This window comes from Manacus vitellinus, unplaced genomic scaffold (genome assembly GCF_001715985.3).
Source record: "Manacus vitellinus isolate BGI_N305 unplaced genomic scaffold, ASM171598v3 scaffold_7_pilon, whole genome shotgun sequence".
In the NCBI taxonomy this organism is placed as follows: Eukaryota; Metazoa; Chordata; class Aves; order Passeriformes; family Pipridae; genus Manacus; species Manacus vitellinus.
Window position 1 is genome coordinate 10,699,010 of NW_021940813.1, and position 27,717 is coordinate 10,726,726.

The 27,717-nt window shown below is 39.5% G+C and overlaps 1 protein-coding gene and 1 non-coding gene across 2 annotated transcripts in view; one reads left to right on the forward strand and one right to left on the reverse strand.

Moving 5' to 3' along the window:
* Positions 1-260: 260 nt before the first annotated feature.
* On the forward strand, positions 261-457 carry LOC112841335. The gene has a single exon (XR_003212942.1). It is a non-coding gene; the product is annotated as a U2 spliceosomal RNA (small nuclear RNA).
* A 9,226-nt stretch (positions 458-9,683) lies between these two features.
* The window catches only part of PHEX (phosphate regulating endopeptidase homolog X-linked), a 98,709-nt gene continuing 80,675 nt past the window's right edge, over positions 9,684-27,717 (reverse strand). Inside the window, exons 16-22 of the mRNA XM_008922343.3 lie at positions 23,761-23,815; positions 20,572-20,639; positions 18,663-18,793; positions 15,623-15,688; positions 15,421-15,525; positions 13,578-13,654; positions 9,684-11,114 (exon numbers count right to left, since the gene is read on the reverse strand). Coding sequence (XP_008920591.2) covers positions 11,012-11,114; positions 13,578-13,654; positions 15,421-15,525; positions 15,623-15,688; positions 18,663-18,793; positions 20,572-20,639; positions 23,761-23,815 — 605 coding nt within the window. The 3' untranslated portion in view covers positions 9,684-11,011. The remainder of the gene's footprint in view (positions 11,115-13,577; positions 13,655-15,420; positions 15,526-15,622; positions 15,689-18,662; positions 18,794-20,571; positions 20,640-23,760; positions 23,816-27,717) is intronic.

The window sequence follows — 27,717 nt, forward strand, 5'->3', positions numbered from 1 at the left end:
TTGAATAACTTTACACCAGTCCACTACAAGTTAGGTTCTGAAAAGTTTTGATGCTGTGGGAGGGCTGGAAAAATAGTTAGGGAACCCTTATTATTGACAGAAAAGACAAAACTAAATTTTGAACTAGAGTTATCCATCTATCACAGAGCAGAGTAAAAATGGTGTGTACAGGGGCAGTTCTGAATTCTGGACAGAAGGCACCAAATACTTTTTTTATCTATAAAAGCAGGCAGAGAGCAAGGCAGCACATAAAGTGCCACATCACTTCTCGGCCTTTTGGCTAAGATCAAGTGTAGTATCTGTTCTTATCAGTTTAATTTTTTTTTTAATATTAGGAAAAAAATTTTTACAGAGAGAGTAATCAGACATTGGAATGGCTGCCTGGGGAGGTGGTGGATTCACCATCCCTGGAGGGGAAACTGGATGTAGCACTTAGTGCCATGGTCTAGTAACCATGGTAGTGTTGGATCAAGGGTTGAACTTGATGATCTTGGAGGTCTTTTCCAACCTGGCTGATTCTGTGATTCTGTGATCTCTCAAGGTTTCTGAGATCCGTTGCTCACAGGAGTGTTCCTGAAGGCTCCTCACTCCTCTGGTGCACCACAGGGAAGCCAGGTTTTCACTGTGGTGAAAGGTCCTGCTTGTGGATGGTCTGCAGGAAGTACTTTGTGAGTAGGCGGTGCTGGTGTGGTGATGCACGATGCAGGGCTGGAGGACAGGAGAGGAGCAAAGCCCCAGGTCTCCAGGTGGGATCTGCAGAAGGTGGCTCCTCAGGCAGGGAAAATGGTCCTCATGCTTTGATTAAGGTTCCTGATTTGCATGCCATTGGGGAGAGTGTGTAGGTAGGAGCAGGATGTTGGATAAATCCATTTAAAAGCCCTTAGAAGTGACAGGTAGCAAATTCCCACCACACACATACATTTCTCTTTTATAAGGAACGGTGTAGGGTCAGGCCCAGGTTTAACCAGACACCAATTGCTCCCTATAACACAGAGAAGTGACCTCTCACAGCAGTGCAGCTCCACGCTCCTTCTCCTGGCTGTGCCTGTATAGCTCAACTCAAAAGAAGGCACTGGAGGGTTGCTTTGTGGCAGTAAATACACAAGGAGCAAGACAAAAACATCAGACCCTGAAATTTAGGGGATGACTGCAGCAGAGCTCCTAATCCCACTTGAAAGGATGGGCTCATGTCCAATTACAGGTTTTTTCCAATCCACTGGGAAAGCCATTACACTGATGGCAATCAGATTGGTGCAGCCATGGCAATCTTGAAAGCATTTAGGATATCTTTGATTAAATGATATAGTGGACAAAGACTGAAATTGCTTCTCTAGCAAAACCCCAGCATGAATAGTTTTTTAATTAAAATTAGGTAATCTAGCACTTTCACTTGTAAAATCACATGAAAGAGAGAAAACAAAAGTGAGGGATAAGAGAAAGGGAAAATGCCTCTTTGTTTTCTCTACTGACTGATTAGCACAACACTGGTTTTAAAATCCCTTTGCTTCCCCGCGTAATGAGGTTGATCAAAATTCTCTAAAGAAATAAAACAGCTGCACAGACCTCCAAAATCACACTCTTCTCTACTGCGTGTGCATTGTATTCTTTTCAACAGCTTTGTTTCCAAATTATTCTTTCCCCTTCATTGCCTCTGAAAGTCTATTACTGGATTTATTAAAACAAAGCTGAATAAGCACGCTGAATACAGACACAGTGATTGTCTCAACACATGTTTGTGCAAGACCTACTGTGCCAGCAGGTCTGAGCTGCTGGCTGTCACTGAACTGAGGCAGAACAAAGGAAAACCCAGCTGAAAGAATGAAAGTGTTCACTAAAGAAAGGTTCCATATTTTGCCCTTCTATCCTATATTGAAGACCTGAAATAGTAATTATTAAGCTGAAGTCAGACCATGACATTTTATTTCAACCCAGGCTGGGAGGAGAAATGTTTTTATATTGTCTCTAACATGACCTGACACCTTTCCCCTGTCTGACGCTGGGTTGAGGTAGTGCTGCTGCTGCTGCAAGCTGTGCCTTCCAGGGAATTAGCCCGTCTGGGGTGGCTTGGGAAAGGACCATGCTGCTTGCTTCTCACTGCTGCCTGGCTGTGATTTGTGAGGGAGAAGTGATGAGGAGAAGCTGGTGGGCAGAGCACACCGTGCACATGCACTGCACGTGCACACTGTGTGTACACACACCGCACACAGGCATTGCACACATTTGTGCTGCACACATGCATTTTACATACATGCACAGAGAGGGAGAGGGAATGCATGAACCCTGGCAGATGGGGAGGTGGCACACCAGTCCTTGTGCCATTGCCTGTGTCAGTGCTCACGCAAACCAAAGTGTGCCCAGCTGCTTAAGCAAACCTTTCTGAGCCGAGCCCCTTCCTCTTCCCCATTTCATTTGTTTTTGCACAGGCAGGCTTCCCTAAGGAAGCAGAAGGTTTAATGAATGGGGTTATACCTGACACAGTGAGGAGGAAGCATTGTACCCATTGATAAAGTGAGAAGTGGTGCTGGAGCTGCTGCTGATTCCGTCAGGAAAGTGGTTGAGTCACCATCGCTGAAGGTATTTAAAAGACATGTAGAGATAGCATTTAGAACACGGTTTAGTGGTGGACTTGGCAGCACTAGATTAACCATCTTTTCCAGCCTAAGTGATTCTATGATTCCTCTCTGGGTAGCATGGGGGTGCCCTGTTTCCTACCAAGCCCTCCTACTGTGCTGCACTCCCCATAGTGAGGGGTTTTGTTCCTCACTCAGCCCATCCAGCTGAGATGCTTTTTTGAGATTTTTTTTTTTGAGAATCATCTCAAAACAAAGGGAAAGACACACTCGCAGGGAGAGGCAGTTCTGCAGATGCCCACAGCTATAACGCTGCTCGAGTTTGCACAAGCAAGATGCAGGTGCTTTCATTACTGGCCTCAGTCATCAGGATGGCTTGAGTTTTCCCACCTTCTTGATTTTCCTGAGAAATTAACTTTAATTTCTTGGTTGGGACAGAAGATTTCTTTGTTTTGCTAAGTGGTACCATTTTAATGTCTTGGATGTAGTGCAAGGTGCACAGGGCAAGTACACACTGCCTTCTTGGCAAGCAGCTTTATGTGCTTGTGATAAACCACCCATCTCCTCCTCAGCCACCACACACCCCAGCAGCACTGTCCCTGTCACGGGCACCAACTCCAGTAACACAAAACTTTTCTGTCTCATCATGGAGACAAAACCAAACAAAAACACTTCAGTGTCATAAATAAGCCCACACTCAGTTCAGTAGGAAACACTGAGTTTAATGATTAATAGGACCGTATCTGGAGAAGTCAAGTTGAAAAAGTAGCTCTGCAATTCTGAAACGGTGATAAAGCAACCTTAAAATGTTTAAAAATATGAAAATGCAATATCTGCTAAACAAGAGCAAACAGAGTCAGTCCTGTGCAAATGACCGAGAACAGGGCAGATTTTGAAAACATCAGAGGCTAGAAATTTTTTTCTGTCTAGAAGAAAATATGTGTTCCAAGTAGTTATAAGTCAATAAACTCTATGTGCAGTTATCCAGATGGAGTAAAATGCTGGCCCCACAGATATTTATCACTCAATGAACTCACTGAGGTCAGAATTTTACCCTGAAACTCTATTTGTTTAAAAATAATTCATATTTCTGATATTTTTACATACACGCACATAGCACGGACTTCCCATGCTGTGCCCATATATATACATATATATGTGTGTGTATACATATATATATATATATACACATAAAATCTTTTATAGCAGTAGTTGTACTAATGTTTTATAAAATCTTTTACTGATTTACAACACTAAAGAGTTTCTAATTTCTATTTATCATTCTGTTCAGAGGTCACTCCATATTTTACTCTCTTCTCTCCGGTGCAAACCACTGATGCCCCGTTCTAGCAGAATGACATGAAAGCATATGTGTTGTCTGATAAAGAGCAGCCCTATTCCACAAAAGACACAGGTGTTTTTGTGATGCAGCAGCACTGCATTGTTTTGCAAGATGGACCTATAAAAGCACCACTTTTGTCAGTTAAAATGCCATGGTATGGAGATTAGTTGATTCATATGATATGCGTGCTTTGGTGAAAAGAACAAAAAAGATGCACAAAACTAGAAATCAGTGGCAGAATTGCAGACACAACCTTCCTGGGTGCCCAAGAGAAAGTAAATAGCCCCTCAAGCCCCATGGCTCATTGGGGTGACCTCTGAGGATGCACAGCGCTGAGCCCCACTAAAGGACTGAGCTATAACACAGACACACTCCCCAACAAGTTACGAAGGCAAACAGGTCTCCTGCCCTCAGGCTTTCCTCCCAGCAGAAATTATTTGTCAAGTTTGTAAACCATTCCCCTAGCCCAGTTTGGCAACTGCCTTTTCTATAAGAACTTTTTATTTCTTGTTGCATATCATGGCATATGCTCGCGTTTCCCTAATTGTTGTATTTGAGAACATAATTTTTTTTCCTGGTTTTACCCAAATACTTTCCTGGTGTTGAAGAGGATGTGACATCATGTTTTTTTCAGATTCCTATAATGAAATATCTGCTGCTCACATTTCAGAAGAGGACTATGCATCATCCGTATAAAACAACCAAACCAATCATTATTTACAGCAGCGCTGGTATGTTAAATAAACTTTGTGGTAGAAAACGTTTTAAATTCCTTTTGAAGGCTTTCCCCAAGCTTTGTTAAGCAGGTCACTTTTTCACCAGTTTGGACAGTAAATATGGATGTGATAAAACTTTCAGAGACATTTTGAAAAATGTGCATTTAAGTTTGCAGTTACTGTATGCATCTGTGTATGTGTTTAACCTGGTACAGAGAGCTGTTTCAGCTTTGGTGCTTATGGATGATTAAAATTATATCATTATATCTCTTTCTTTGATCACAATTTAGCGTAACACATTATCTTGATTCTCAGTAACTTCCAACTTTGATGTTATATTTAATAAAATATAATGCAGTGCTGAGGAATCCCACGGGTATCTTTAATTTCTTTTCTTTTTTATTAATATATATTACACTTTAAATGGGATTAAATTGTCTGATTAGTGAAGCAGGCTTTTGCTGCAGCAGTTAAACTCTGAATTCCTCAGGGCAAGCTATAGACATTGTTAAAGTATCTTTCCAAGATGCTGATAAACCCATGAGAGTTAAGCAAGACATTTTCCTTGTGCTGAGGCTGGTTTCATTCTCCGACCCCAACCTTTGCTTTGTTCATTCATCCTCCTCCACAGAAACCTTTGTTTTTGCCCATTGAAATGCTGTAAGGCTGCATGGTACAGTAGGTGACAGAACTGATGCAGGCTTTTGAAGACAAAATCTCCCTGCCACCCCAAACCCAAGAGCTGCGTAGAGAGGCTGTGTCACCACTGAGCATCATTCTAGAGATGCAGCAAGGCCAGCATCAGCCACTGTGCCCACCAGGCACAAATGTTCCTTGATGTTCATAGGCTGTATGCTGTCTTGAAGTGAGCCAGTACCACTGCTTATGGCCACCCAAGCAGTGTCAGGAAACTGGACAGAGCTCAAGAATGGGGCACTTAGCCCAGAAAAGCCAAGTTGGTCATGTATAAGGCCTTGGCCCAATCCCTGTGCCCAAACAGCCCTTGACAAGTGCCCGGTCAGGCTCATGAAGTACAGGGTGCACTGAGCTGAAGTTCAAACTCAGGCATGGCACAAGGGCTATCCTATCAAAAACACTTCCAGAAAATGCTTAATAGCAACTGAAAAGCAAAGAACGGGCTGAGACAGGCATGGACTTGGGGAAGGCGTTCTGGCCTTCTGCAATTTTTTCAGCATGCAGTCCTGTCCGCAGCAGCTCATTGTATGTTCATTTTAATTGCCTCCAGCAGGGTAATGAGGGCAAGTGGAGCTTAATAAACACTGGCTGAGGATGACTATGCAACTCTCTAAGAGAGGAGGTCCTTCTCAGCCTGTCAAGCAGTAATAGTAGCCTGGAGAACCTGGGGCCACATCATTATGCTCTTTATTACATTTCATTAAGACTATATATTACAGAAGTAACATTGTAGAGTTGGACAGTGCCAAGCCAAACAGCTCTTGCCATACTGTGAGCATAGGAAAATTCTTCATCACTTCAGCTTTTATTGGCTAACATAATTGTCTTTAAAATGGTCAATCAATACAGTATGCAAAAAGAAAAATTAAAATGTACAATAGGCTGACTATCAAATAAAAATCCAGATTCAAAAGAATTAAACAGAAAAGGCCTTTTAACTTTGTATAATTCTCCGTATAATACTCAATGAAAAGTTGACATAACAATGCATATAACAATAAAAACTTATATGCAAACCTGTCTGATTATTTCATAAATAATTCAACCAATTAGAGTCATGATAGCATTTCAACCTAAAGAATGGTGAAGTCCCTCTGCACAGGGCATGAGGCAGAGTTTTATAATGCACCTGAATTTTTTGTCCTTCAGCATCCAGACCCAGCTTGGACATTGTTTATGTACCTAAGCAGTTTACATGGGTGAATAGCACAGCTGCCTTTTCAAAGAGCTACTCGTGTAAAGCTAATTCCTTCACAATAGGATCAGCAGAAATACTCACAGTGTATAAGGCGGTGGTTTTGCATTTCAGGATTAATGCAGAAAAAGAAGGAATAGACTAGACTAAACTAGAATAGAATGTTTCCATATTTCTAGGACCTGAAGAAGGGGACATGGGGCAGGAGTGGAGGTTGTTTCTTTATGTCTACACAGTAGAAAAATATCTCTTCAGATTTACACAGATAAAAATGTTTTGTTCATAGGTGATCCTTCCCCTCCTGGTCACTGAAATGGAAGATTACTGAGCTAACAGGAAGAAGCATTTCACAATATTACTGGCAATTGAAAAAAGTAACAATTTAAAAGCTCTAGAAAAAATATATGTATGATGAAGGATCCTTTTGCATAGATATAATAAGTGAACCTGAGTGCAACACAGCAAGGCACCGCTAGCATAGACCCAGGAGGCACAACAGGAAAACAAAGCATAGCCAAGTAGTCCAATAAAAGAGAGAAAATGGGAAGAGCCCTCACAAACCATCACTAATGTCTTGGCTGTCCTTGGTGATAAAAGTTTTATCACGTTTAATTACCTTCCGCTTTGCTTTGCAAATGATATGAAAGTATCTTACTACAAAGTGAACTGTAAATTGCATAATCAGCTGTTTGGTTTGAAGTAAAAAGCAGGCAGGTGAGGCAGACCAGGATCCTTGTGTGGACATATGCAAGACCTAAGCTCAAGGCACTGAAAACCTCAGTCAACAGCAAGGATTCCCCAAACTAGGATACTACCAATGAATGTACCATCAGCAGCAGGGACTTCTGACTTTCCTGGCAGTGTGTAGGTGCCATCTCAACTGCTAAAATCAGGGTACAAAATCTGGTCATGTGCTTTCTTCTTCTCTTCTAGTGCCTTTCCCTCAAACCCTTCAGCTTCCTATATCCCCCCAGCCCAGAACCTGCCCCCTGCCTCCTACAGGAGATATCCTAGCAAGGATGAAAGAGTTTGCAGTGATTACTTTGCTGTTGGGAATACACATACCACAGTTCAAAAATCCTTGGTATTAAACATGAAAGACCTGAGCCTAGCAAGGAGCAGGAAGAGTGACATTTAAGGCAAGAAATGTCAGACATTTAGAAGAAATCGCTATCCAATACAGAAAAACAACACTATAAACAACAAAAGACAGAATCTGCCTCACTGGAAAATAACCATGAGAGAAGAGTTTTTGCAAATGCATCTCTGATTTGAGAGATAAAATTAGAAAATTTAAAGTCAACTGTTGTGAAACCATCTTTGCATAGTCCAATAATTTAGCAAATTTAGATAAGTGTTTGAGTTGATGTCCTGACTTTTCTGAGGACAACAACCGTATTGGTACTACCTTTAATGGGGCCAGGATGTTGACCCTGAACTTTGTGCTGTTGATCCAAAGCAATCAACATCAAGTTGTGTCAGTGCTCATATGAGCACAGAAATGAAGTCACTACAGCACTCAATTTGCTAAAGAACTTTCCCATTACCAGGCAAACAGTATCCCTTTGCTGAAGACCAATACCTGCTCGTTCGAGGAAAAGGTCTATGAAAATACTGCCATCACAATTTATGTGAAAACTACCTCTAGAAAAAGTGGCAATTCAAATGATAAATTGTAATCCATGGAACTCAGGAACAGAGCTAGCATGAAGGAAGCAAAAATGCTTTTCCTCTTAAGAAAACTTTGACTTTTTCCGGGAAAATTGATAAAAGAATGTTCTGGTTCCAAACCCTAATATTTTGTTTCCAAAAAGGGTCAATAGAGCCTTGAGTTTAGGAATGTCTGCTTCTTTCACACTAGAAGGTAGTTTGAAATCCTGTCTTTTTCCATAAATTATGTTTCCATTATGTCCCACTTCTTTCTAAAGAAACATAAGAAAATAATCCCATTTGCTTCAGTTACCTAGCTTCCGTAAACCTTCCTCCACCTTGACTGATGGACGATCATAAAATCATAGAATGGTTTGTGTTGTAAAAGGCCTTAAAGTTCATCTAATTCCAACCCACTACCTTCCACTAGACCAGGTTGCTCAGAGCCCCATCCAACATGACCTTGAACATTCCCAGGGATGCAGCATCCACAACTTCTCTGGACTTCCTGTTTCAGTGTCTTACCACCCCCACAGCAAAGAACTTCCTCCTAATATCTAATACAAAATTGCTTTCTTTCAGTTTGAGACTATTCCCCCTTCTCCTGTCACTAAATGTCCCTTGTAAATAGTATGTCTCTAGCCTTCTTGTAGGCTCCCTTCAGGGACTGGAAAGCTGCAAATAGGTCACCCCAAGGCTTTCTCTTCTCCAGGCTGAACAATCCCTATTCCCTCAGCCTTTCCTCATAGCAGAGGTGCTCCAGCCCTCCAGTCATATTGGTGGCCTCCTCTGGACTCGCTCCGACAGGTCGATGTCCTTCCTGTGCTGGGGACTCCAGAGCTGGATGTAATTCTCCAGGTGGGATCTCACCAGAGTGGAATAGAGGGACAGAATCCCCTCCCCCAACCTGCTGGCAACAGTCCTTTGGATGCAGCCCAGGATACAACTGGCTTTCTGGGCTGCAAATGCACATGGCCAGGTCATGTCCAGCCTGTCACCCACCAGCAGCACCAAGTCCTTCTCGACAGGGCTGCTCCTGATCTGTTCATCCTCTTGTATTGATAATGGGGGCTGCCCCAATCCAGGTGCAGCACCTTGCACTTGTTAAACTTCACAAGATCTCCATGGGCCCACTTCCTGAGCTTGTTCAGGTCCCTCTGGATGACATCCCATCCTTCAAGTGTGGCAACCACACCACTCAGTTTGGTGTCATCTGCAAACTTGCTGCAGGTGCATTTGATCCCTTTGTCTATGTCATTAATTAAGCTATTAAATAACACTGGTCCAAATATGGACCCCTGAGGGACATCACTTTTCAGTGATTTCCATCAGGACTCTGAGCCATTGATCACTACCCTCCAATTGATCACTACCCTGTGACCATCCAATTCTTTATCCAACAATATTTGACAACTCCTTGTAAAAAAAGTTAATCTTACTAACATTTCTATACTGATAAAATAAACTTTAGGCATATAAAAGAATTTATATTTTTTGTATATATATATATAAAAGTGCATATACACAGAGACCTATATGGATTTGCAGTAATTAAATCTAAAGAAATTCCACCATGTAAAAATGAATTAATGTACAAGGTATAAATATATATCACTTAAATAAGTATCTTTCTGTTAGAAAAGAGTTGTTTTGTGTGTGTGTCCCCCAGTAACAGTTATATGTTAAAGTTTTTCTCTTCAATAAAATGTCCTTTCATGAATATTGTTAGAAATCAAATTAAAGACTCAACTGGCCTGCATTTTTAGTGTATTTATAAGTCCTCTATTCCTAAATTGCTCTTTTTATCCAGACAAGTCAAATGCTGCTGGTAATCTGTTTTTCTGTCGCATATTCTTCTTTCTTTAAAATCACAAATCATCCTGCTCCATCCAGAACATGAGGGCAAAGATGCACTCTACTTACAATCCTCTGTAAGACCCAACACTAAAATACCCATAACTTACAAGTGGTATAGTATTTCAGGCTTAAAAAATAGATGTAGCTAAAGCTATCTTCAGCACAAGGTAAAAACCACCCCTGGGAAAAAAACTACCCACAGTGTGAACAGGAATACATGCTGCAATATTTATGAGTATCATGGTGTTGGGAATTCCCTCTGCAAGCCTTTGATTTTCATCATACATTGATTTTTATCATAAGCTGTTCTAAAATTAGAGGAGGCCACAATCTGACAAGTATCCTTTGTGTTTTAGTTGTAGCAGATGGATACTACTACCTCATCTTGAAACTGTTCCAAAACCTGAGGCACTAATCTGACATATTAAACTGAATTTATATAAAGTCTTGTGTCTTTACATCACACAACATCGTTTATGGCATGCTGGGCTGTGACAGTTTAAGTTATGAAAATGTTGTATCACTCAGTGGATCAGATTTGACTTTATAGCAGGTCTCATGAATTTCTTCATCCGGAAAGAATAAATTTTGTGTAGGAGCATTCTGCACAGCACCCCTGCAGAGCAGTAGATTAAAACTGAATTTTAGCATTTACCTCTTGCTCAACTATAAATCAGGAATTAGAATTGATAATGGCAGTTATCCATCAAAAGCAATGCAACTGCAGATGAGCAGGAGTAGTTTTATGGATAAAATGAGTTACTTTTTATTATTATCATTAAAGGAAACCTCTTCTATTTGGAATGTTTCTAGGTTCTAAACAGGGATGATTAGATCCATGCTGGTCATCAACATGGATAAGGAAGATGCATTTGAAGTAACACCTCTCCAGATTTCAGAACATTATTCTGAAACTCTAGCAGTGGTCTTGAGCTCAGCAGTTCACATTGCAGACTCCTGTTGACAGAAGACCTGGAAGGAACATCTACCACAGCCGGCAGGATTCTGCTCCTCGGTTCATCGTCGTATTCCTTGGGCAATTGAAAGCTTTACGGAACTCTTCAAAGTTGCTCATGGCTCCAATAACTCTGCAAAGAGAAAAGGGGTGACCATGCAGCTTGCCTTCTGTTAAACACTACAGGTCTGCAAGTGTTTCAGTGTGTTCACTTCAGGTTGAATTTTCAGGCTTTCATATAATTTTTCCACAAATGAAACCAAAAAGTTCAGGAGAAGCACTGCCAGTTAAAGCTAATAGGAAGACAATCTTATTTTGTGTGGTGCTTTGAGAAGCATCTTGCTTTTCTAGAAACTCAGTGAAAAACAAATGCGTTTTGTAATACTATGTCCTCTAGAACAATTTTCTAATCTAACCCTTGGCAGCAAGGGTGGGAGATCAGCAGTAGCCTTGCACATTGAAATCCTTCTTCCAGCACCTGCCAGATGCTGCAGTCCAACAGGCATGTGCATGTAAGCACACACTGAGGTTGCGCTGGCAGTGGTTTCATTTGGATCATGTCAGCCAGCTTCCCATAACAATGCACTCTGCCCACCATGGACACACACACACATTGGGACTTCACAGCTGGAGGGGGCAGTTAGACCCTCTTATTGGGCAGCTCAGCCTCACACCCGTCAGACTCAGCTCCTCAGCTATTTTGGAAATGCAATTTCTGAGCCTTCTGACCTGACCAGCTTCCCATGCTCTCTTGCTTCCACCACAGGTGATGTGGTACTGAAAGCACAGCACATCTCTGCCTCACACAAGATAGACAATGTGTCTGCATCACAGGCTTGCACCTGCAGGCATAGGGGAAGAGCTTCCTCTTTGTACGCAATCATGGCTCCTGCTTTCATGTCTTCATTATTCAATGCTCTCAGAAATTATTATTTTACCATTGCTAGATTAAGATTGTGTTGTTGGCTGCTTTTTCCTATGCCTTTAAACATCCTGGAACTTACTAGTCTGAAAATTGCAATGGTATTAAAGAGAGTTAAGAGAGGAAAAGTATCTACTGAGCTATTAATTGTATGCCTTTCTATTGTCTTTGTTATGCACTGAGAAGGCATTTTTCTATATTGCAGACAATCAGCTTCTCAGCATAGCACAGCATGGTAGAAAACATTCTTATTACATTGATTAGACTTTCTATGAGTAAGAAAATTTGCAGTCATCTGGTACAAAAATGTCTAAAAGTCAGTTTTATAGGGAGGATTACAAAATGAGGTTAGGCTTCAAACAAGATATACGGTTTTACTGTAAAAATATTGCAGATACATATTCAGGGACTGGAACAGCAAGAGCTGGTCATGCAGAACTGCTGTTGAAGTTGGTGGGAATTCTGCCTGCCATATCAGGGATTTCAAAGTGAAATTGGCCTCCAAAAATATCTAAGACACATGTTAATACTGAAAATCTGCCAATTAAAAAGAAATAAAACCAGAATCTATCTAGTGAAATATCTTTATGTGTGCATGCATGCCACTTTTCTACCCATGGTTTGATATTGCCACACATTAACTGTGAAATCAGAGTGGGCTGTCTGGATTTCATCCCACTGATTTATAGTAGAGGCACCTTTCCCTGAACAGGTTACCCTGAGCTCCCTTGGTAATCAATAGAAAGATGTACTTGCAGAGTCTAAGTAATTTAAATTTATTACCTGATGAAAGATTATATATATGTATATATATACATAGAGAGAGAGAGACAGAGAGAGAGAGTACTGTATTGGAGACACTTCCACTATGAATCAGAATCAGCTTGTGGAGTTAACATCCTTCCTCCAAATAAAGAGGTGATGTAGCACTTGACTGAGGGCAAACATACAATTCTTAGTTAAGTAAATACGACTGACATGAATCCCAACAGAAACAACTTGTTCTTGGTCATACAAACTCTGTGAAGAGGCTGAGAAATAAACTCTGGCTTCCTAACTCCTATGTAATCTTTAAAATTTCCCCCTTCCAACCTCTCCTTGGAGTTCATGAGTGTCTGTGGTTAGGGGAGCCTGTGGGAGGCCTTTTGGGGAAAGGCACAGTTACTCTGGACTATCACAGTTCCTTCAAGCAAAGTGTCACTTGAAGGTCAATGGAAGAGTATAGTCTCAAACCAAATTTATAGGGCATGTTTTGCTTTGCATTATCAATATAATTCAAGGTAGTCACTTAGAAGCTTTTAATGAACTCAGGCAGATTAAATCAAGGACGCTCCTAATATTCGCTGTTTTCTAAACTAGAATTGCTTAGGGAAAGAAAGTGATAGATGAGGCATTTTACATACTCAGGCCATGACTACAGAACATCACAGGGATCAGGCTGCATTCTGGTTCAAATGCTTTTGAAGGTAGATGCAAGCTCCTCAATTTTACAGAAGAGCATTTGTAACAGTGAAAGATAAGCTAATAAAACCAGTTCAATTTCAATCTAAACCAACGGCACAGTCCAATTTTGTGCTTGCTCTTACCCCCCTCTTAAAACGCTAAATTTCAGCACTTCTGTTCTGCAGTGATTGATTCTGTATGTATACTGAGGAAATACATTATTTGCACTACCTGAACTGTGGAGGGCTGTGAGCTCCAGTATATATTTGCTCCCTCGCAGATTCTGGTCTAAAGGAGTTGCATCTTACCTAATAAAATATAAAAAAAAGAAACAGGCACATTATCTGAGATGACTTTGTAAGTAAAGCAGAATGTAATGTCAGTGTTCTTAAGATGCCTATTACTGACAGAATGCATTAAAGGGAAAGACACCATAAATTCCTGCTTTGTCTCACCTTTGCTAACCTGCGGTTTTCTGTTGGTATATTCTCTTGTTTTTCAAATCCTCTAATGGATCCACCCACTGTTTTTCTCTACCCACTCTATCCCATCATCTAATCACAGCCACTTTACTAATTCTTTTTTTGAAGTTCTCTATAATGGTAGCTTGCTTTTCAGCTTATGCTGCAGCATCTCACACCTTAATAATTACCAAGCATTCTTCTTGGTCTCAAAGCTATGTCATTTTTATAAAAGGTACATAAAATGATGCTTATCATCTCTAGACTTGAAGATATATTACCTGACATATTTATTCCATGCTGAAATGTCAGTTTCTTTTGAAATTACGTATTTTCCACATTTCCATCAGTGTTCCCTAATTCACTAATTCTGATAAGATACTTAACCCAATTGTAACTAACTACAAAACAGGGTAGACAGAATATTTGCACAGCTGAATAATCCCTCTTATGCTGTATCCATTGCATGAAAAAATCTCATTTAAGCTGCCCCTGCCTTACCCAACTCCCTGCATTGAATGTTCCTATCGACAAAATCCTTTAAGCCAGATAGCCCATAGGATTTCAGTGGACTTCAGTGCAATTTTGTCTGGACAGCCCTGACAGTTTGAATAAGTCTATTCAGTTTCTGGAGCTCTGTGGAAATAGGCTGAGCTCAAGGGTACCTTGAATACCCTGCTCTCACTGTGCATGTGCCTCCCCTATGAGGGTCCACCAGACACGTAATTGCTGCAGTGGTCCTGTAATAATCCTATAGCTTCGAAAATTTCTTGGAGAAAAATCCACACAGTATGAAACTTAATTCAGCATAAACTACCAAAGTGGAATCCTTTCTCTGCTCAGTGTTGTCAAACTGAAATTGCCACAGGCCCATAGGCTGCTACACTGACTCTCAGCAGAGAAATGATTTTCATCCAGGACTGGTTGCATTGGGTGCTGTTTCTTCAGTTTGGGATGATTTCATTCCTTCAACTGGTGCGCAAAGTTTTATAGTCTAACTTTTACTTCTCATATAGGGAGTTTGTCCCAACTTGTTTAACCAAATAAATAATTTCTGATCCTCTCCTGTTCTACATTTTTTCTAAAAAATTCACACTCCTTATCAAAGTTTTGTTACAACATTTTTAGTGTATAGATGGGAAAAAATAAACTAAGACTCTCTTCACTGCTCCTTAGTTTCATTGAACAACATTAACAGTAACAAATAGTGGTGGTACATTTTCAACAGGAATCTGTGGTGGAAGCAGTTAGAAACTGCTGTGTATTGCAAGCACCAGAAATCTGGGAAGTTGAAAACTGGGAAAACTGAAGGAGGGTAAGGACTCAATACTCACAAGAAGACCCTTAGTGGAGGGAAGTAGCAAGAATAAAGAAAGCTGCTGTAACAACACTGTGCAAACACAAAAATAATTTCAGCAGTTCTGGTACAATGGATAGATGAGGACAAAGAGAAAAAGAGAAAAGAAATAATAGTCCCGTGAAAAGTCTCTGCTTATATTCTGAAAAGTCTGGGTTTGGATCATGTGGATTGTTGAAACAAAGCAGGCTCATCTCTGCACTGCACATTGTGCAGGTTAATAAATGGGGACTTGTAAAACATTTGTGCTACTCACGTGGGCATAACTCAGAAAGAAAAGCTGGTTGTGTGTGAACTCAAGGCCTGGCAGTAAAGGCTCTTCTTCTCCTCCCCTCTTTTCTGTAATCCATTTCCTGTATGCCTGATAAGAAAGAGATACTAAGTGCCTTTCAGCAACATGAAGATAACCACAGCTTTTTTTCGTACTACTATGCTTCAGATATTTTTTGACTGCTTACCCTGAAAGCTTCTCTCAAACCTCCATTATCTGCAATGTTTTCTGCCAAAGTCCTCTTCCCTTTCACCTGACAGAATGAAAGAACATCAGTCATTTGACCCGTTTCTGAACTTCCTTCTTGATCAGCTTCAAGAATGGGAAAAAGTAAAACAAGGAGAGAATGACCTCAGCCAATTTCAACAATCATAACTTTGGTTAAGAAAATGGGGTTTCAATGGGAAAACTGTCAGTAAAAAATTTTCTGTGATAAGTTATCCTGGCTCTGGTCCTAGATCTATGTAGCACAAAATATAGTAGATAAAATGCACTCAAGAATCCAGTCCCTGATCTTTGATCTTAGCATCAGTAATTTTCCCCCCGAGGACTGTTTTTATCTGGTTACATGTGAGATCCAGTAGTCTCTTTTTTAAACTTTTATCTAAATGGTTATATTTATTTCTCTACATAACTCTTCATATAATATTGGGATACTAAAATAACTTTTAAGTCATAACATAAGCATAATTAAAAATAACTGTCAGAGACAGAATTAATATTGATAGTATATTCAGTGCTCTAAAAATATCTACGAAGAAGATTCCTTTTGCTTCTCTCTGGTATTGATTCCAAGAGCAAGAGTAATAGCAACAAGGATATATTTCAAGAAGCAGCACTACATAAACTTTGTGAGAAATCCAGCCTCCTGGCACTACCAAGTGCAATACCACTGTGAACAAATCCTAATTTCTGCTAGATCAGCTTACCTCTGCTCACCCAACCTACTAAGGTCTTAGTGTTACCAACTGTAATTGTAATTAAGCAGTTTTGCTCTCTATTATGCCTTGAATAAGCAAGATAATTGAGCAGAGTTTTGAGCAGAGCTATGAAGGTCAATGCTGGCCTGCAGCTATAGGCTTTCCCATGCCACAGGGATCAGTATAGTGGGCTCACCTTAGTTCCAGGATGCTAAAAGGGGGGTAAACAGAGCAGAAAAGGTAAAAAGATCCAGGACACAGCTACGTACCTGTGCCCCACCACTCAGTGCAGATGAGCACCCAGATTGGCCTCAAAAGAAGTGGCTTGATGCCTTGGGTACAATGTTACACCCAAGAGTGCAATAAGGGAGAAAGGGGAGCATTAGAGGAAAAGCCTTAACCCTTTCCTGTCAGCTCTCCCCTCCCCTCAGGAGGCTGGAGATGGAGGTGAAAGAGAAGCTTTTAGGAGAAAAGGTGCTGGGACACCAGGGAACTTTCAAACACAGCAGCTGCCTTCTTTTTTGGCCTTTCCTTGCAGTGGGCTTGTGAAGGAGACTGATTTGGAGTGTAAGATGAGAGTAACCTCACAGTGGCACTTGGGTCACAGGTCATTTTAATAAGTGGAAGAAGTCTTTCTGCTGACCTCAGGCATCTCTGGATCAAGTATTTGAGACTAGTCTGTGCAGTTTGTGACAGGGCTCAGGGACCACGATAAGCCCTTTATTTGATGAGATGACTTTGTGTGATTATTGCATTCTGAAGCTATTTCTATATCCACTTTTTCTTTCATTACACTTCTCTTCTGCAGACATTTTTATTGTAAATCAGAAGAGACGGAAGAAGAGTAAATAGGTTTCTTGATCCATGAAAAATATTCATACAGAGGTAAAAGACCTGCAGACTATTGATGTAAGTGAGAGGCAAAAATAAAAAAAAGATCTTTGCTTGCATAGCTCTTCATACAAAAGCTATAAAATATGGCAGAAAATATGAAGATTTTTCTATCATCTAAAAAGTGCTTTTGGTTATCCTGTGGAAATGGGATGACAAGGTTGTGGGTAACAGGATCTCTCTAGTAAGCCCATTCATGGACTTCAAAGGCAGTAGCTACACTGGAGAAGAAATTCAGACCTACCTCACCTCAAGAGACAGTGCAGGAGAAGGGGATGGCTAAGCCAGTGGCAGAGGCACGGAAAGGGCTCAGCCACATCCCTGGGGAAGGTTTTAATGACCTTCTTTAAGTGGCACTTTTGTATTGACAGTTTTTGTCCTACATATATTCAGGAATGAGCCTGAGAATTTTTATTTGTAAATTAGTTTATAGGAAATACTTCAAGTCTGACTTGCTGGACTTCAGACTGGACCACAACATGGCTTCATTGTCTCTGAGACTAACAGAAGAAGCCTGGGAAAAGTGTTAAAATTATTGCTGAGCATTCCATGTGACCTCTCTATTCTTAAAAGGCAAAGATGAAACAGTATTTCTAAAATGTAAATAGAGGTGATAGAATTGAGTGGGGATTTCAGTATGTATTTTTTCCTGAAACTTAAGATTAAAATCATGTCCCAGCCAACATTACTGGAATTTCAGCTATTCATTTCTGAAAGTCTGGGATTTATCCTATTTATCTTCATTTTGTACATATATATATATATATATATAATGTGTACATTTTCAGGGAAGCCCATAGCTCTGATAAAGAATCAAACAGAAACCATTCACTTGCACTTTCTTTCTCAATCCTTTTCTATGAGCTACTGCTATCATACTCCTTTGATTAGACATACAAATGGGGTCTGTGTGCATGCATGGAAGAAATTGCCAGAGTTCAATCTGAAATAAAGTAGGGTTTATGCATCCATTTTATAACCACAATAAATAACAGGCAGAAGTGTTAAAGAAATCTATAAAACATGCTATTATATTCTTTCTAAAAAGAGTGACTGCTCAGTTTTCATTACGGACCTCATTTTCAGAAGACATTTAACATGCTCACAATAATTAGACCAGCCCTGCTGAGCGGCTTCATCCTCTTCCTCTGAATCCAAAACAATGTGATGGGGAGAAGTAGTTTAACCCTGTCACCTGGATGTGGATAGTGGTATTTGACTGGACTAATCAAACCTGACAGACAATTTTTAACATAATTATTCACTTCAAAAAATCATTTGTTGTGAGAAATGAAGTTGAGAGCCTAATATCCCAATACACTGGGATTTATAAAAAGAGAACTTAAAAAAAAAAAAAGGCACAGCAACCAAAACTCCTAATGTATGACTGTTTTCAGTCACTGATGGTTTACATACATATAAGCCAGCTCGCTTCCAGTAGTAATTGTTGTATTGATCAATCATGCACTTTGTTTTCTCTTTAAATTTTTCTTCAGAGTTAGTTGTCCACCAAGGGTCTAAGTTTCCATTTTTGTCATATTTCCGACCTCAAAAAGGAAAGAAAGAAAACAAATGTTTTTGCAGGAGAAAACTTTTCCAGTTTAGAAATCTATCACCTGCACAGAAATGAGAGGTGAATGTCTTCATGCAAATGTGTGTACAAAATGGATAGGATCAGTGAGCAAAATCTTGACCCCACTCAAGTAGAGCAGTGAAAAGCTGGCATTCTATTTATTGTCATCATTTCCATTTGCAGAAAAAGATAGCAATGACTAATGAGTTCTATAGTACATTTTATAATTACATAGTGTAAGAGGCATTTGAGCTTTCTCCTAAGTCTAATTGTGAGTATTTTTCATCCTCAGCCCATATGTCCTTGATTCTGTAAATGTGATAACTAATTTATTATTAATTAATTTTACACTTGATCAGAAAAACAACCCATTTCATGGAAACTTCTAAAGTTTCCATTTTTTATTTTGGAGCAAAACCAGGACATTTGAACCCTATTCATGGAAACAAGGAGAATACATACATCCCGTTCCCCAGGCTGATGGTTATAGTACTGGCTCATGGAAGTTGCAGTGTCAGATCCCTGCTCCCATCATTTGCAGAAGAGTATCTAATCTCCATCATGACTTCAGTCAGTCAGACACAAGACATGTTTGGACTTCTTTGAAAGCAGGTTTAGCTGCCCATGTGGATGAAGAGAGGTAAGGAGCAACGATAGACATGATACCAAGTACTGAAGATGCTTTCTTTCATCTTTTTATTTCTTTTCTTTTTCCCTATGTGCTCTCTTGTTCAAGATGACAAATTCCCTAGAGATGTATTTATTTCTATATTTGGAAAGTAAGCACCTGGCAAAAAGTTGGGGTCTGCTCAGGGAATCAAATCTTAGGTTCCTTTCTGATTGGCAGGAGACAAGATGGAGATTAGATACTTACCTACTCAGGAGGTGGGAGTTTATGAAGAAAAATGTCTTCATTCTGGAGAGTTTGCTGACACAAAATGTTGTAGACCAGTGCCAACAGGATACCAGGATACAAGGTTTTATTTTTGTTTTTGGGGGGAGTTGTTTGTTTGTATTTGGGGAGTTGTTTTTGTTTATTTGTTTGTTTTCTTTAGTTAAAGGTGTTCAGTGTAGCACAACATAAGCCAACTCAAAATTTCTCGCCAGAGGAGGTTCATGTTTCTCTCCCTCTGTGCCACCCCTCCCCACCCTCTTTCTCTCAGGAGCCTAATTTTTAAAAGCACTTTACTGAGATAGCCAAAGCTAGATAGTGGTAATGCCCCACTCCATCCAGTTTGTCAGGACAATTGGATTGACATTTTCAGACCATTCTTCTTTTTTCCCCCCTCTCTCTCCTCTTTTTTTTTTCTTTAATTTTAATATTTTGCAACACCTTTTTTGTACCACTCTTGTTCCAGTATTGTATTTTAAAAGTTTCATATTGTCTTCTGAAAAATGTCAAAACTGAAATGAAAAGTTTTCTTGGAAGTAATTTTTATGAATCGGAAGTTATCCTTTTGCCCTTCCCACTTCCCCCCATCAGGACTTTCTGAATCTGTTGCTGATTTAGTTTCCATTCAAGACAAACAGAAAGAATCAAAATTTTTGCATTTCTTACCAAACAAAATCCAGTTCAGACAAGCAAGATTCTATGTAGATAAATCTAATAAATATAACTTTATAATTTTTTCACACAACTCAGCACTGTTAAAAAATCCCCAAATAATAAAAAAACTAAAGCACCTAGAAGTCAGCTTTCTAATCTGTCAGTTCTGTAAAAAATAAGTTATCAACATACAGTTAAACACTCACCATTGCTATCAAATCCATGGGTAAACTCGTGGCCAACAATTACTCCAATGGCACCATAACTTAATGACCTGTAACATACAGAAAACGTTTTCTCAGAAAGTGTCCACACTCATGAACATCAAAGGACAAAAGACCTCAGGAAAGATCATTATTTATTTAAAAGGTGTATGAAAGGAAAATCACACCTGCACAATTTTTACTTAAAGTTGTTGAAAGTCTTCACATTAAACTCCTTCTTGTTTAAAAGCAACATTTAATCTAAAACTCTGAAAGCATTGTGATGTTTCACTCTTCTAACCAAATCCCTTATTAGCATCATATGAGCTCCAAAATATCTCCTTCAGCTGACTGCATTGTGCATATTCTGATTGAGAACAGGATAAATTTATAGGTGTAACTATTCTGTCAGCACAACCATGAAAAAGAAGAGATCAAAAGCGGCAGTGGGTTTCCATCCTGTTGGCTCCAATCATTCTTCCCTGGCATGCAACAAAGACTATACTTTGTAGAGCACTAAAGAGATCTCCACTCAGTTTTAAAAATAAAGGTCATACAATTTCCTTGCACCTGTCCTGGAACAGGGCATGATACCCAGATTTAATGTACTGGAAAAACAGAATAGAAAGAAATATTTTGTATTCCTGATTGGCAATTAATTATATTTTCCTTGTTATATCCAAATAAAAATGCATCTGAGAGAGATAGGGATGAAAGTGGGAAAAGTTCAGGCTTTTTAACACCAAATGCAGTGGATATCATGTGTGTAGGTGATGTACTAAATGCATCTTTCATTTGTTAAGTTGGTTTTTATGATTTTAATTATTTCAGTTATTGACATGCTATACTTCAAAGTGGCTTATAGTATTTCTAACACATTGTATTGAAATAGGAGAAAGGCGGAGGGTTTTGAAATAACGTGTTATTACTGGACCTAATGATCCATAGTACACTAGTTGCTCATCTCAGACATGCCCAAAAAGTATTATATCATTTAATTCCCTCTGCTCCCATGACAATTCTTCACTTTATTTTTTTCTTTCATGAAAGGTACTTTCAAGCATGTGATAAAATCTTCCTACTGTTTTTTTCCCCCAAGTGCTATTACAAACCTTCTCTAAAAAATGCTGGTTAAAAGTATGTGTTTCAGCAATGGAAATATCATCCTTTTGTGCAACAAATTTGTTATTTTGTGTAGCACACAGTGATAATTACCCATAATAAATGCACTATGTTAGACTTGTTTTCCACATCTGAAGTGAAGTGGTTATATGGGATCTTTTGCAGCTGAAGAAGTACAAATATAATGGCACAAAACCCATAATGAGATCAAGAACCAAGCCCTATTACTAAATACATCTTGTTTTTCCTCTAAAGTTCTCAGTCACCATGAGTGGCAGGGACAAAGAACAGGCTGGTGTTCTGGCACTCCTACATCTTTCCATTCCTCCAAAAGATGGGGTGAAGTTTGGGGTGAATTTTGGCCTTTGCTTCTGGGAACCCCCTTCAGCATTTTGTCCATCTCAACAACACTTTTTGCCAGCAATTTTCCCAGCACTGTTCATGCTTTTTGCTTCTGGGCACAGTTGGACTGAGATGGAGGGAATTAGGTGCAGCCCAGCAGACACTGTATTAACTTTCTGGGACTGAGTAGGCTCAGAGAACTGTAAGGAAGCTACCAGGTCAGGAAATTTGAACTCTCTATTTCAATGTATCTGACAGTGAAGGCTCATAACTATGAATGATGGCATTTGAATGATATGTTATTTCATGTACTGAGATGTAAAAGTGATAACTAAGCTTCCCTTTATGCAAATAGATCTAACTGGTTTTTGGTGGTTATGCTGGAACTGGACACTAAAATGCCACTAAATGTTAAATATTTTCTAAGTCAGTTTTCTAGCAAGTGCTGATGACTTTTTGATGGTTTTTCTGTTCCACGGCCATGTACTCTTTCCTCTAAACAGACAGAAAACATCCAGAATATTTCAAGGACAAAAGCAATCTGTTGTCTGATATAAACCAGCTACATTTGTTTACTAAATTGCATTTTGATATGTACTCAAGCAAAACCAATTTAAGCTAAGGTAACCTTTAAAGATGAGAAATGAGCAAAGTATAATACTTCGAAAGAACCACAATTTTATCACTATGGCAGAAGGTCAGAGTACAGAGAAATCTCTTCAGAAAGCAAAGCTGGAAATAGGCCTGCAATAACCATAACAGAAAAAGGGCTCACCTTAACAAGAAAGGACTTTCTTCTATCCCCAATTACCACTTAGAAAGTCAGCTGGCTCATAAGAATTCTCTTTGAATGCAAATTATTTTGTTCCTAAATTGAACGTGTCTTTCTACATATATTGCTAAATTTTCTGTTTACAAGGACACAATCCAGATTGCAAGACGGCAAACCCAAACTCTTCAAAAAGTTTGATTTTTTTAACAAAGGTTTATTAAGGATATGTTTGACCAGTAACTGCCTTTATATAACTCCAAAATAACTTTCAGAAACTGCCAATAGAAACTTTTCATGGTCTTATCCTGCCCTAAAATAGAAAGTTATTGAACTGCACAAAAGTAGTGATTTTTCAAAATTAAATGTGTGTGACCTATAATTACTCTTCCTCAGCTACAGTAGCACATGGGCCAGCTCAGGCAATCACTTATGCACATGGAGATATTCTTATGCACCTCAACAGGCACAAATGAAGGCTCAGTGTCAATTTTAGATATTAGCAGAAAGTGAACAATAAACTGATAATAATTGGCTTCTCAGGGTATTCACGTCTGTTCAGGAAGTGTTAGTTACCTGATTTACAATTCTTTTTAATACCTGCCATGTGCACACTGCTGCATCTTCATGCTGCAGCATTGAAACACTTCCACTTGGGTGCACTTAATTAGCAATTCCTGTGAGAAATCAGTCATCAGTTTAAGACAACTGACTGCAACACATATGGCTCCCAAGGGTAAGAAAAGTTATCACACAAAGTAGCACTTCTCAAAGTCAGTTCTTTCAATGGTAAAAGCAGGACACAGCAGCTGAGAACATACAACCCAAGTGCCAAGCTAGCCCTACAGCAAGAGTAGCCTTCTTCTCCATGCCCTCTTCTTTGTCCATGTGTATCTGCAATACTTTTCCCTGTTATTCCTCATTCTCACGTGTATGAGGGTCCCTGGTGCAGAACTTACCTAGGATACTCTGTTCCCCAAAAGAAAGGTTTTTGTAGTTCTCCTGCTGGGAACCCTGTAACAGCAAGAAAAAAAAATATGTATAGTGAGGTCAATTCAGTACAGCTGAATAACTGTCACAGTGCCCAACAAATGACCTCATTTGTTCAGTTTCAGAAGGTGAATCTTTGAGAGGCAGCAGAGATCCTCCTTCCTCCAGGACCACAATGGCAATAAGATTCTGCACTGAAAGAACTTTATTTTAATTCATAGCTGCATACATTGTCTGTGTGAGTAAGTCATGTGTTCCTGTGAAAAAAACACCTAGTGTTTCTTGTGAAGAATACTCAGATGTGGTAACAGATCAACAAACAATATATAGATAAAATGCAACAAGAATTCAAATAGTGTTAGCTTAGTGAGGCTTCAGTGCAGCAAAAACATGAAAGTGATAAAATGCAAGCCTAATTTTATTTAGTCTATGAAAATCAAAGGTAAATTAACATAATTAGGTACTTTGGTAAAGGAGAGCTGTAGATTATTAAGGCTATAGGGTCAGTCTAGCTACAGGAATTACTTGGCTACTTCTGGTAGACTAATTATATAGGAATAAAAATTGTTCCTCAAATTCGAAGTCGCATGTCTATTTTTAATTCCAGGGTAATATTTCATTGCCAGGGTACTGAAGACAGTGGAGCTGCACATAGTAAAAGTTTAACACCTCAAAGAACTGCTAAATAAAGCAGTCAAAGTTTTTATAACATGGTGAACAGTGCTACCCTTCCAGTCACAAATGTGGAATTTACTGTCTTGGGTTACAAACTCTCATCTGTTAAGCACAGGCATACACCTACTTTGAAGGTTACCCCACACGGATATCACCTTGTTGAGGAAGAACAGATTTCCTCAGGTGATTCATTTATTTTCCCAAGACCTGCTTGTTCAGCCTACGGGTCTCTCTTCAGTAAGTCACCTGAACACTCAGGTCAAAACAAAAACCATATTCATTCCATTCTTACCCTATTCAATCTTTTTTTGATAGGTAGCTCATGGATTTCTTTATATCTGTGATAAAGTGTCAGGCACGATCTTTGTCTTTTCCTTACAAAGTCTTTAAAAAACATACTTTCAAATAAAAAAAAAAAATTAAAAACAAACAAACAAATAGAACAGTATGCTGAGTGTAATTCATGTCAAATGATGTGGCGAGTGACATGTACTCCAGGCCTGCCCATCTGCTTTTTTCTGTTGCTCCTCTGTGGCTTCCATGATTACCTATTTGCAATCAGCTTACAAAAAGCGTGTGTTTCAGACTTATTTTCTGAATGTTATTTGGGTCTTTTACTTCTCCAGATGCTACTTTGTTGTTTCAAGCATATTATCATTTGCTTTTCTATCACCTTTAAACACAAGTTACCAACGTCAAGTACGAAGTTTTCCTGGTCTGACTCTCCTTGCCTCCCAGTGCACAGAGAAGAGTATTTACTCTGCATGTTTTTAAACATCTCACAGCAATGGTACATCCATTCGACCTGATGAAAATTGCTTGTTAGTGCACTAAGTTAAGAGCTGGTGTTAAGAGCTGGAAAGTTAATCTGAACTGGTTCCTTCCAAACGCTGAACCTCAGAAAAGGTTTTGGAATTATTAGGTTCTGCTAACTCTGAATGATTCAAATGGTCATTTCCCCACAACAGCAGATGAGAGGAATCATGGCCAAAATGAACAAATGAGCCCACACCGAAAATGGTATGAACCAAGGCAGCACGATCACTCCACAAATCACGTTTAATGATCACACAATCCTGTGTGCCTGTCACCACACCAAGAGGCTATCAAGATCTTTTAAGGAGCTGCAATTATTTTGTCCAGGTATAGAACTGAATATTGAATTTGCACTTGTCTGCAGCAGAGGTAACATACATTATTTACAGAAGGCGTAAACCTTCACTCAGGCTCATCCAGCTACGAAATATGATCAGCTGCGAATTAAGCCACGAGACAAAGTTTTCACTGAATAAGTCATGTGAATGAATGCTAAGAAGCTCCAACACTGAATCCATATAATAGATTGATAATTATTTTACTCAGAGTCAGGATCCATTTTCGGTAAGACATCACTGAGCAAAATACTGGTTAAAGGAGTGGCTCCTGTTTCTAGGTATCTATGTGAAACACCTCTGCAGTTTGATTGCACTAAAGGAAGCTTAGGAATTATTTTCAGGCCAAAGCAGAATGAGAAGCCAGTATAATTTAATACACATCCCAGAAAAGTTCAGGAAACTGAAATATATTACTCCCGAGAGGTTTTAGGGTTTTTTTAAGAAAAATAATTATCTAGATTTGAAACTAATTCTTTGGCAGCTGTTATAGCAAAGGGGTTTTGTTCTCCAGAGGTTAGTAGCACTAAATGAGGGACAGTCTTGTCCACTATCACAAAACTAGAAAGAACAAATTTGGAATTGGCAACACATGGCATCCCTTTTTATGCAATGTCTCCCTCAGGCAAGCATCAACTGCATCATCCTTGGAGGGAGCAAGGATAACAATGTCCTAGACTCAGAAAGTCCTTGAAATTTTAATAGGAGATAGATCACCTGACAGTTTCTTATTTTGTGCTGGCTTGAATTCCTCAATTTAAGCAATTCCTTTGTGAAGTCTGTTTCTTTTTTGCTTGGCATATTGCACCTAAAAGAATTAATGACAAAATTCAGAGAGCTCATACTAGGCTGCATTTGCAATAAATACTAAGGGGATTATTTATATGCCACTGGAGTTCAAGCAAGCTAAAAACTGATCTGAAGGAGTAAGACAGACAGACTTCAGATAATTTCACATCTTAAGGAATGGGTACAGGCACTGGGAATGTACTTTGAGCTAACATTTCACCATAAATTTAGCCTGTAGTGCACCTTTCTCCCTCTACACAGCCCCAGAAGAGAGACAGAGGCTGAAAGTCTCTCTCTTTGCCCACTATATTGCTAGTGCAGGCTCAGAGCCTACACTAATGGCTGAGTTCCGTCTGTCATAGAACAGCACTGGTGCCCTACATCCATGCATCTTACCTGTGGCAAGGTGGCACAGCCAGGCTAGATGGACTTTGTGCCACTGATCACAACACTTTAGAGCCCAGGTGTTCTGATCACAGCCCTTTAAGCCCATCAGTTCAAGCAGTTTTCAGTCCACATGACTATCCACTTGAGTAGCTCACTGTTCAGCAGCTTGAATTTGAGAATGTTAGGGGAGACAATGCTGATATTCCTGCTAAAGAATGAATCACATTCACATCTCTCTCCACATCCACTGAACTAGTAATCTCATTGTAGAAAGCTGGTCAAGAAAACTGCATCTAGGATTTACTTTATCATGTACACAGAGATTGATGTGAAGCTTACTAGCTTGTAATTCCCTAGATCTTCCTTCTTGAAGATAGGAGTGACATTTGCTTCCTTCCAGTTCTCAGGAATCTTTCCTAATCACCATAGCCTTTCAAAGATTACCAAGAGTGGCATCACAACAACATCAGTCAGCTCATAGGTGCACCCTATCAGAGTCCATGGGCTTGTGTATGCCCACTCTGTTTAAATATTCCCTAATCTACTCCTCCTCCACTGAGGGTCAATCTCCTTTGTTACCAGGTTCTCTGCTCTCATTCAGCACTGAGACTACATTTTCCATAGACTTTCTGCTGCTACAGCTACACTTCTGGAAATGTTTCTTGTTGCCCTTCACATCCCTTGCCAGATTAATCTCCAGGGAGGTTTAGCTTTCCAAAGCCCTGTGTCTGGACCCTTGAACAGTGACTCTGTTGAACTTTCCTCTTACTCATCTTACTGCTCTGGAATGCAGGGGCACTTCAAGCAGTGGAGTACATTCTGGCTTACTGCAAATATTTCACTCTGAAATTATGCTGATCTTGTAGCTCTGACAGTGCTCTACCTGCACAGACTACTTTTAATGTAATTGAAGGTTTCTAGCTT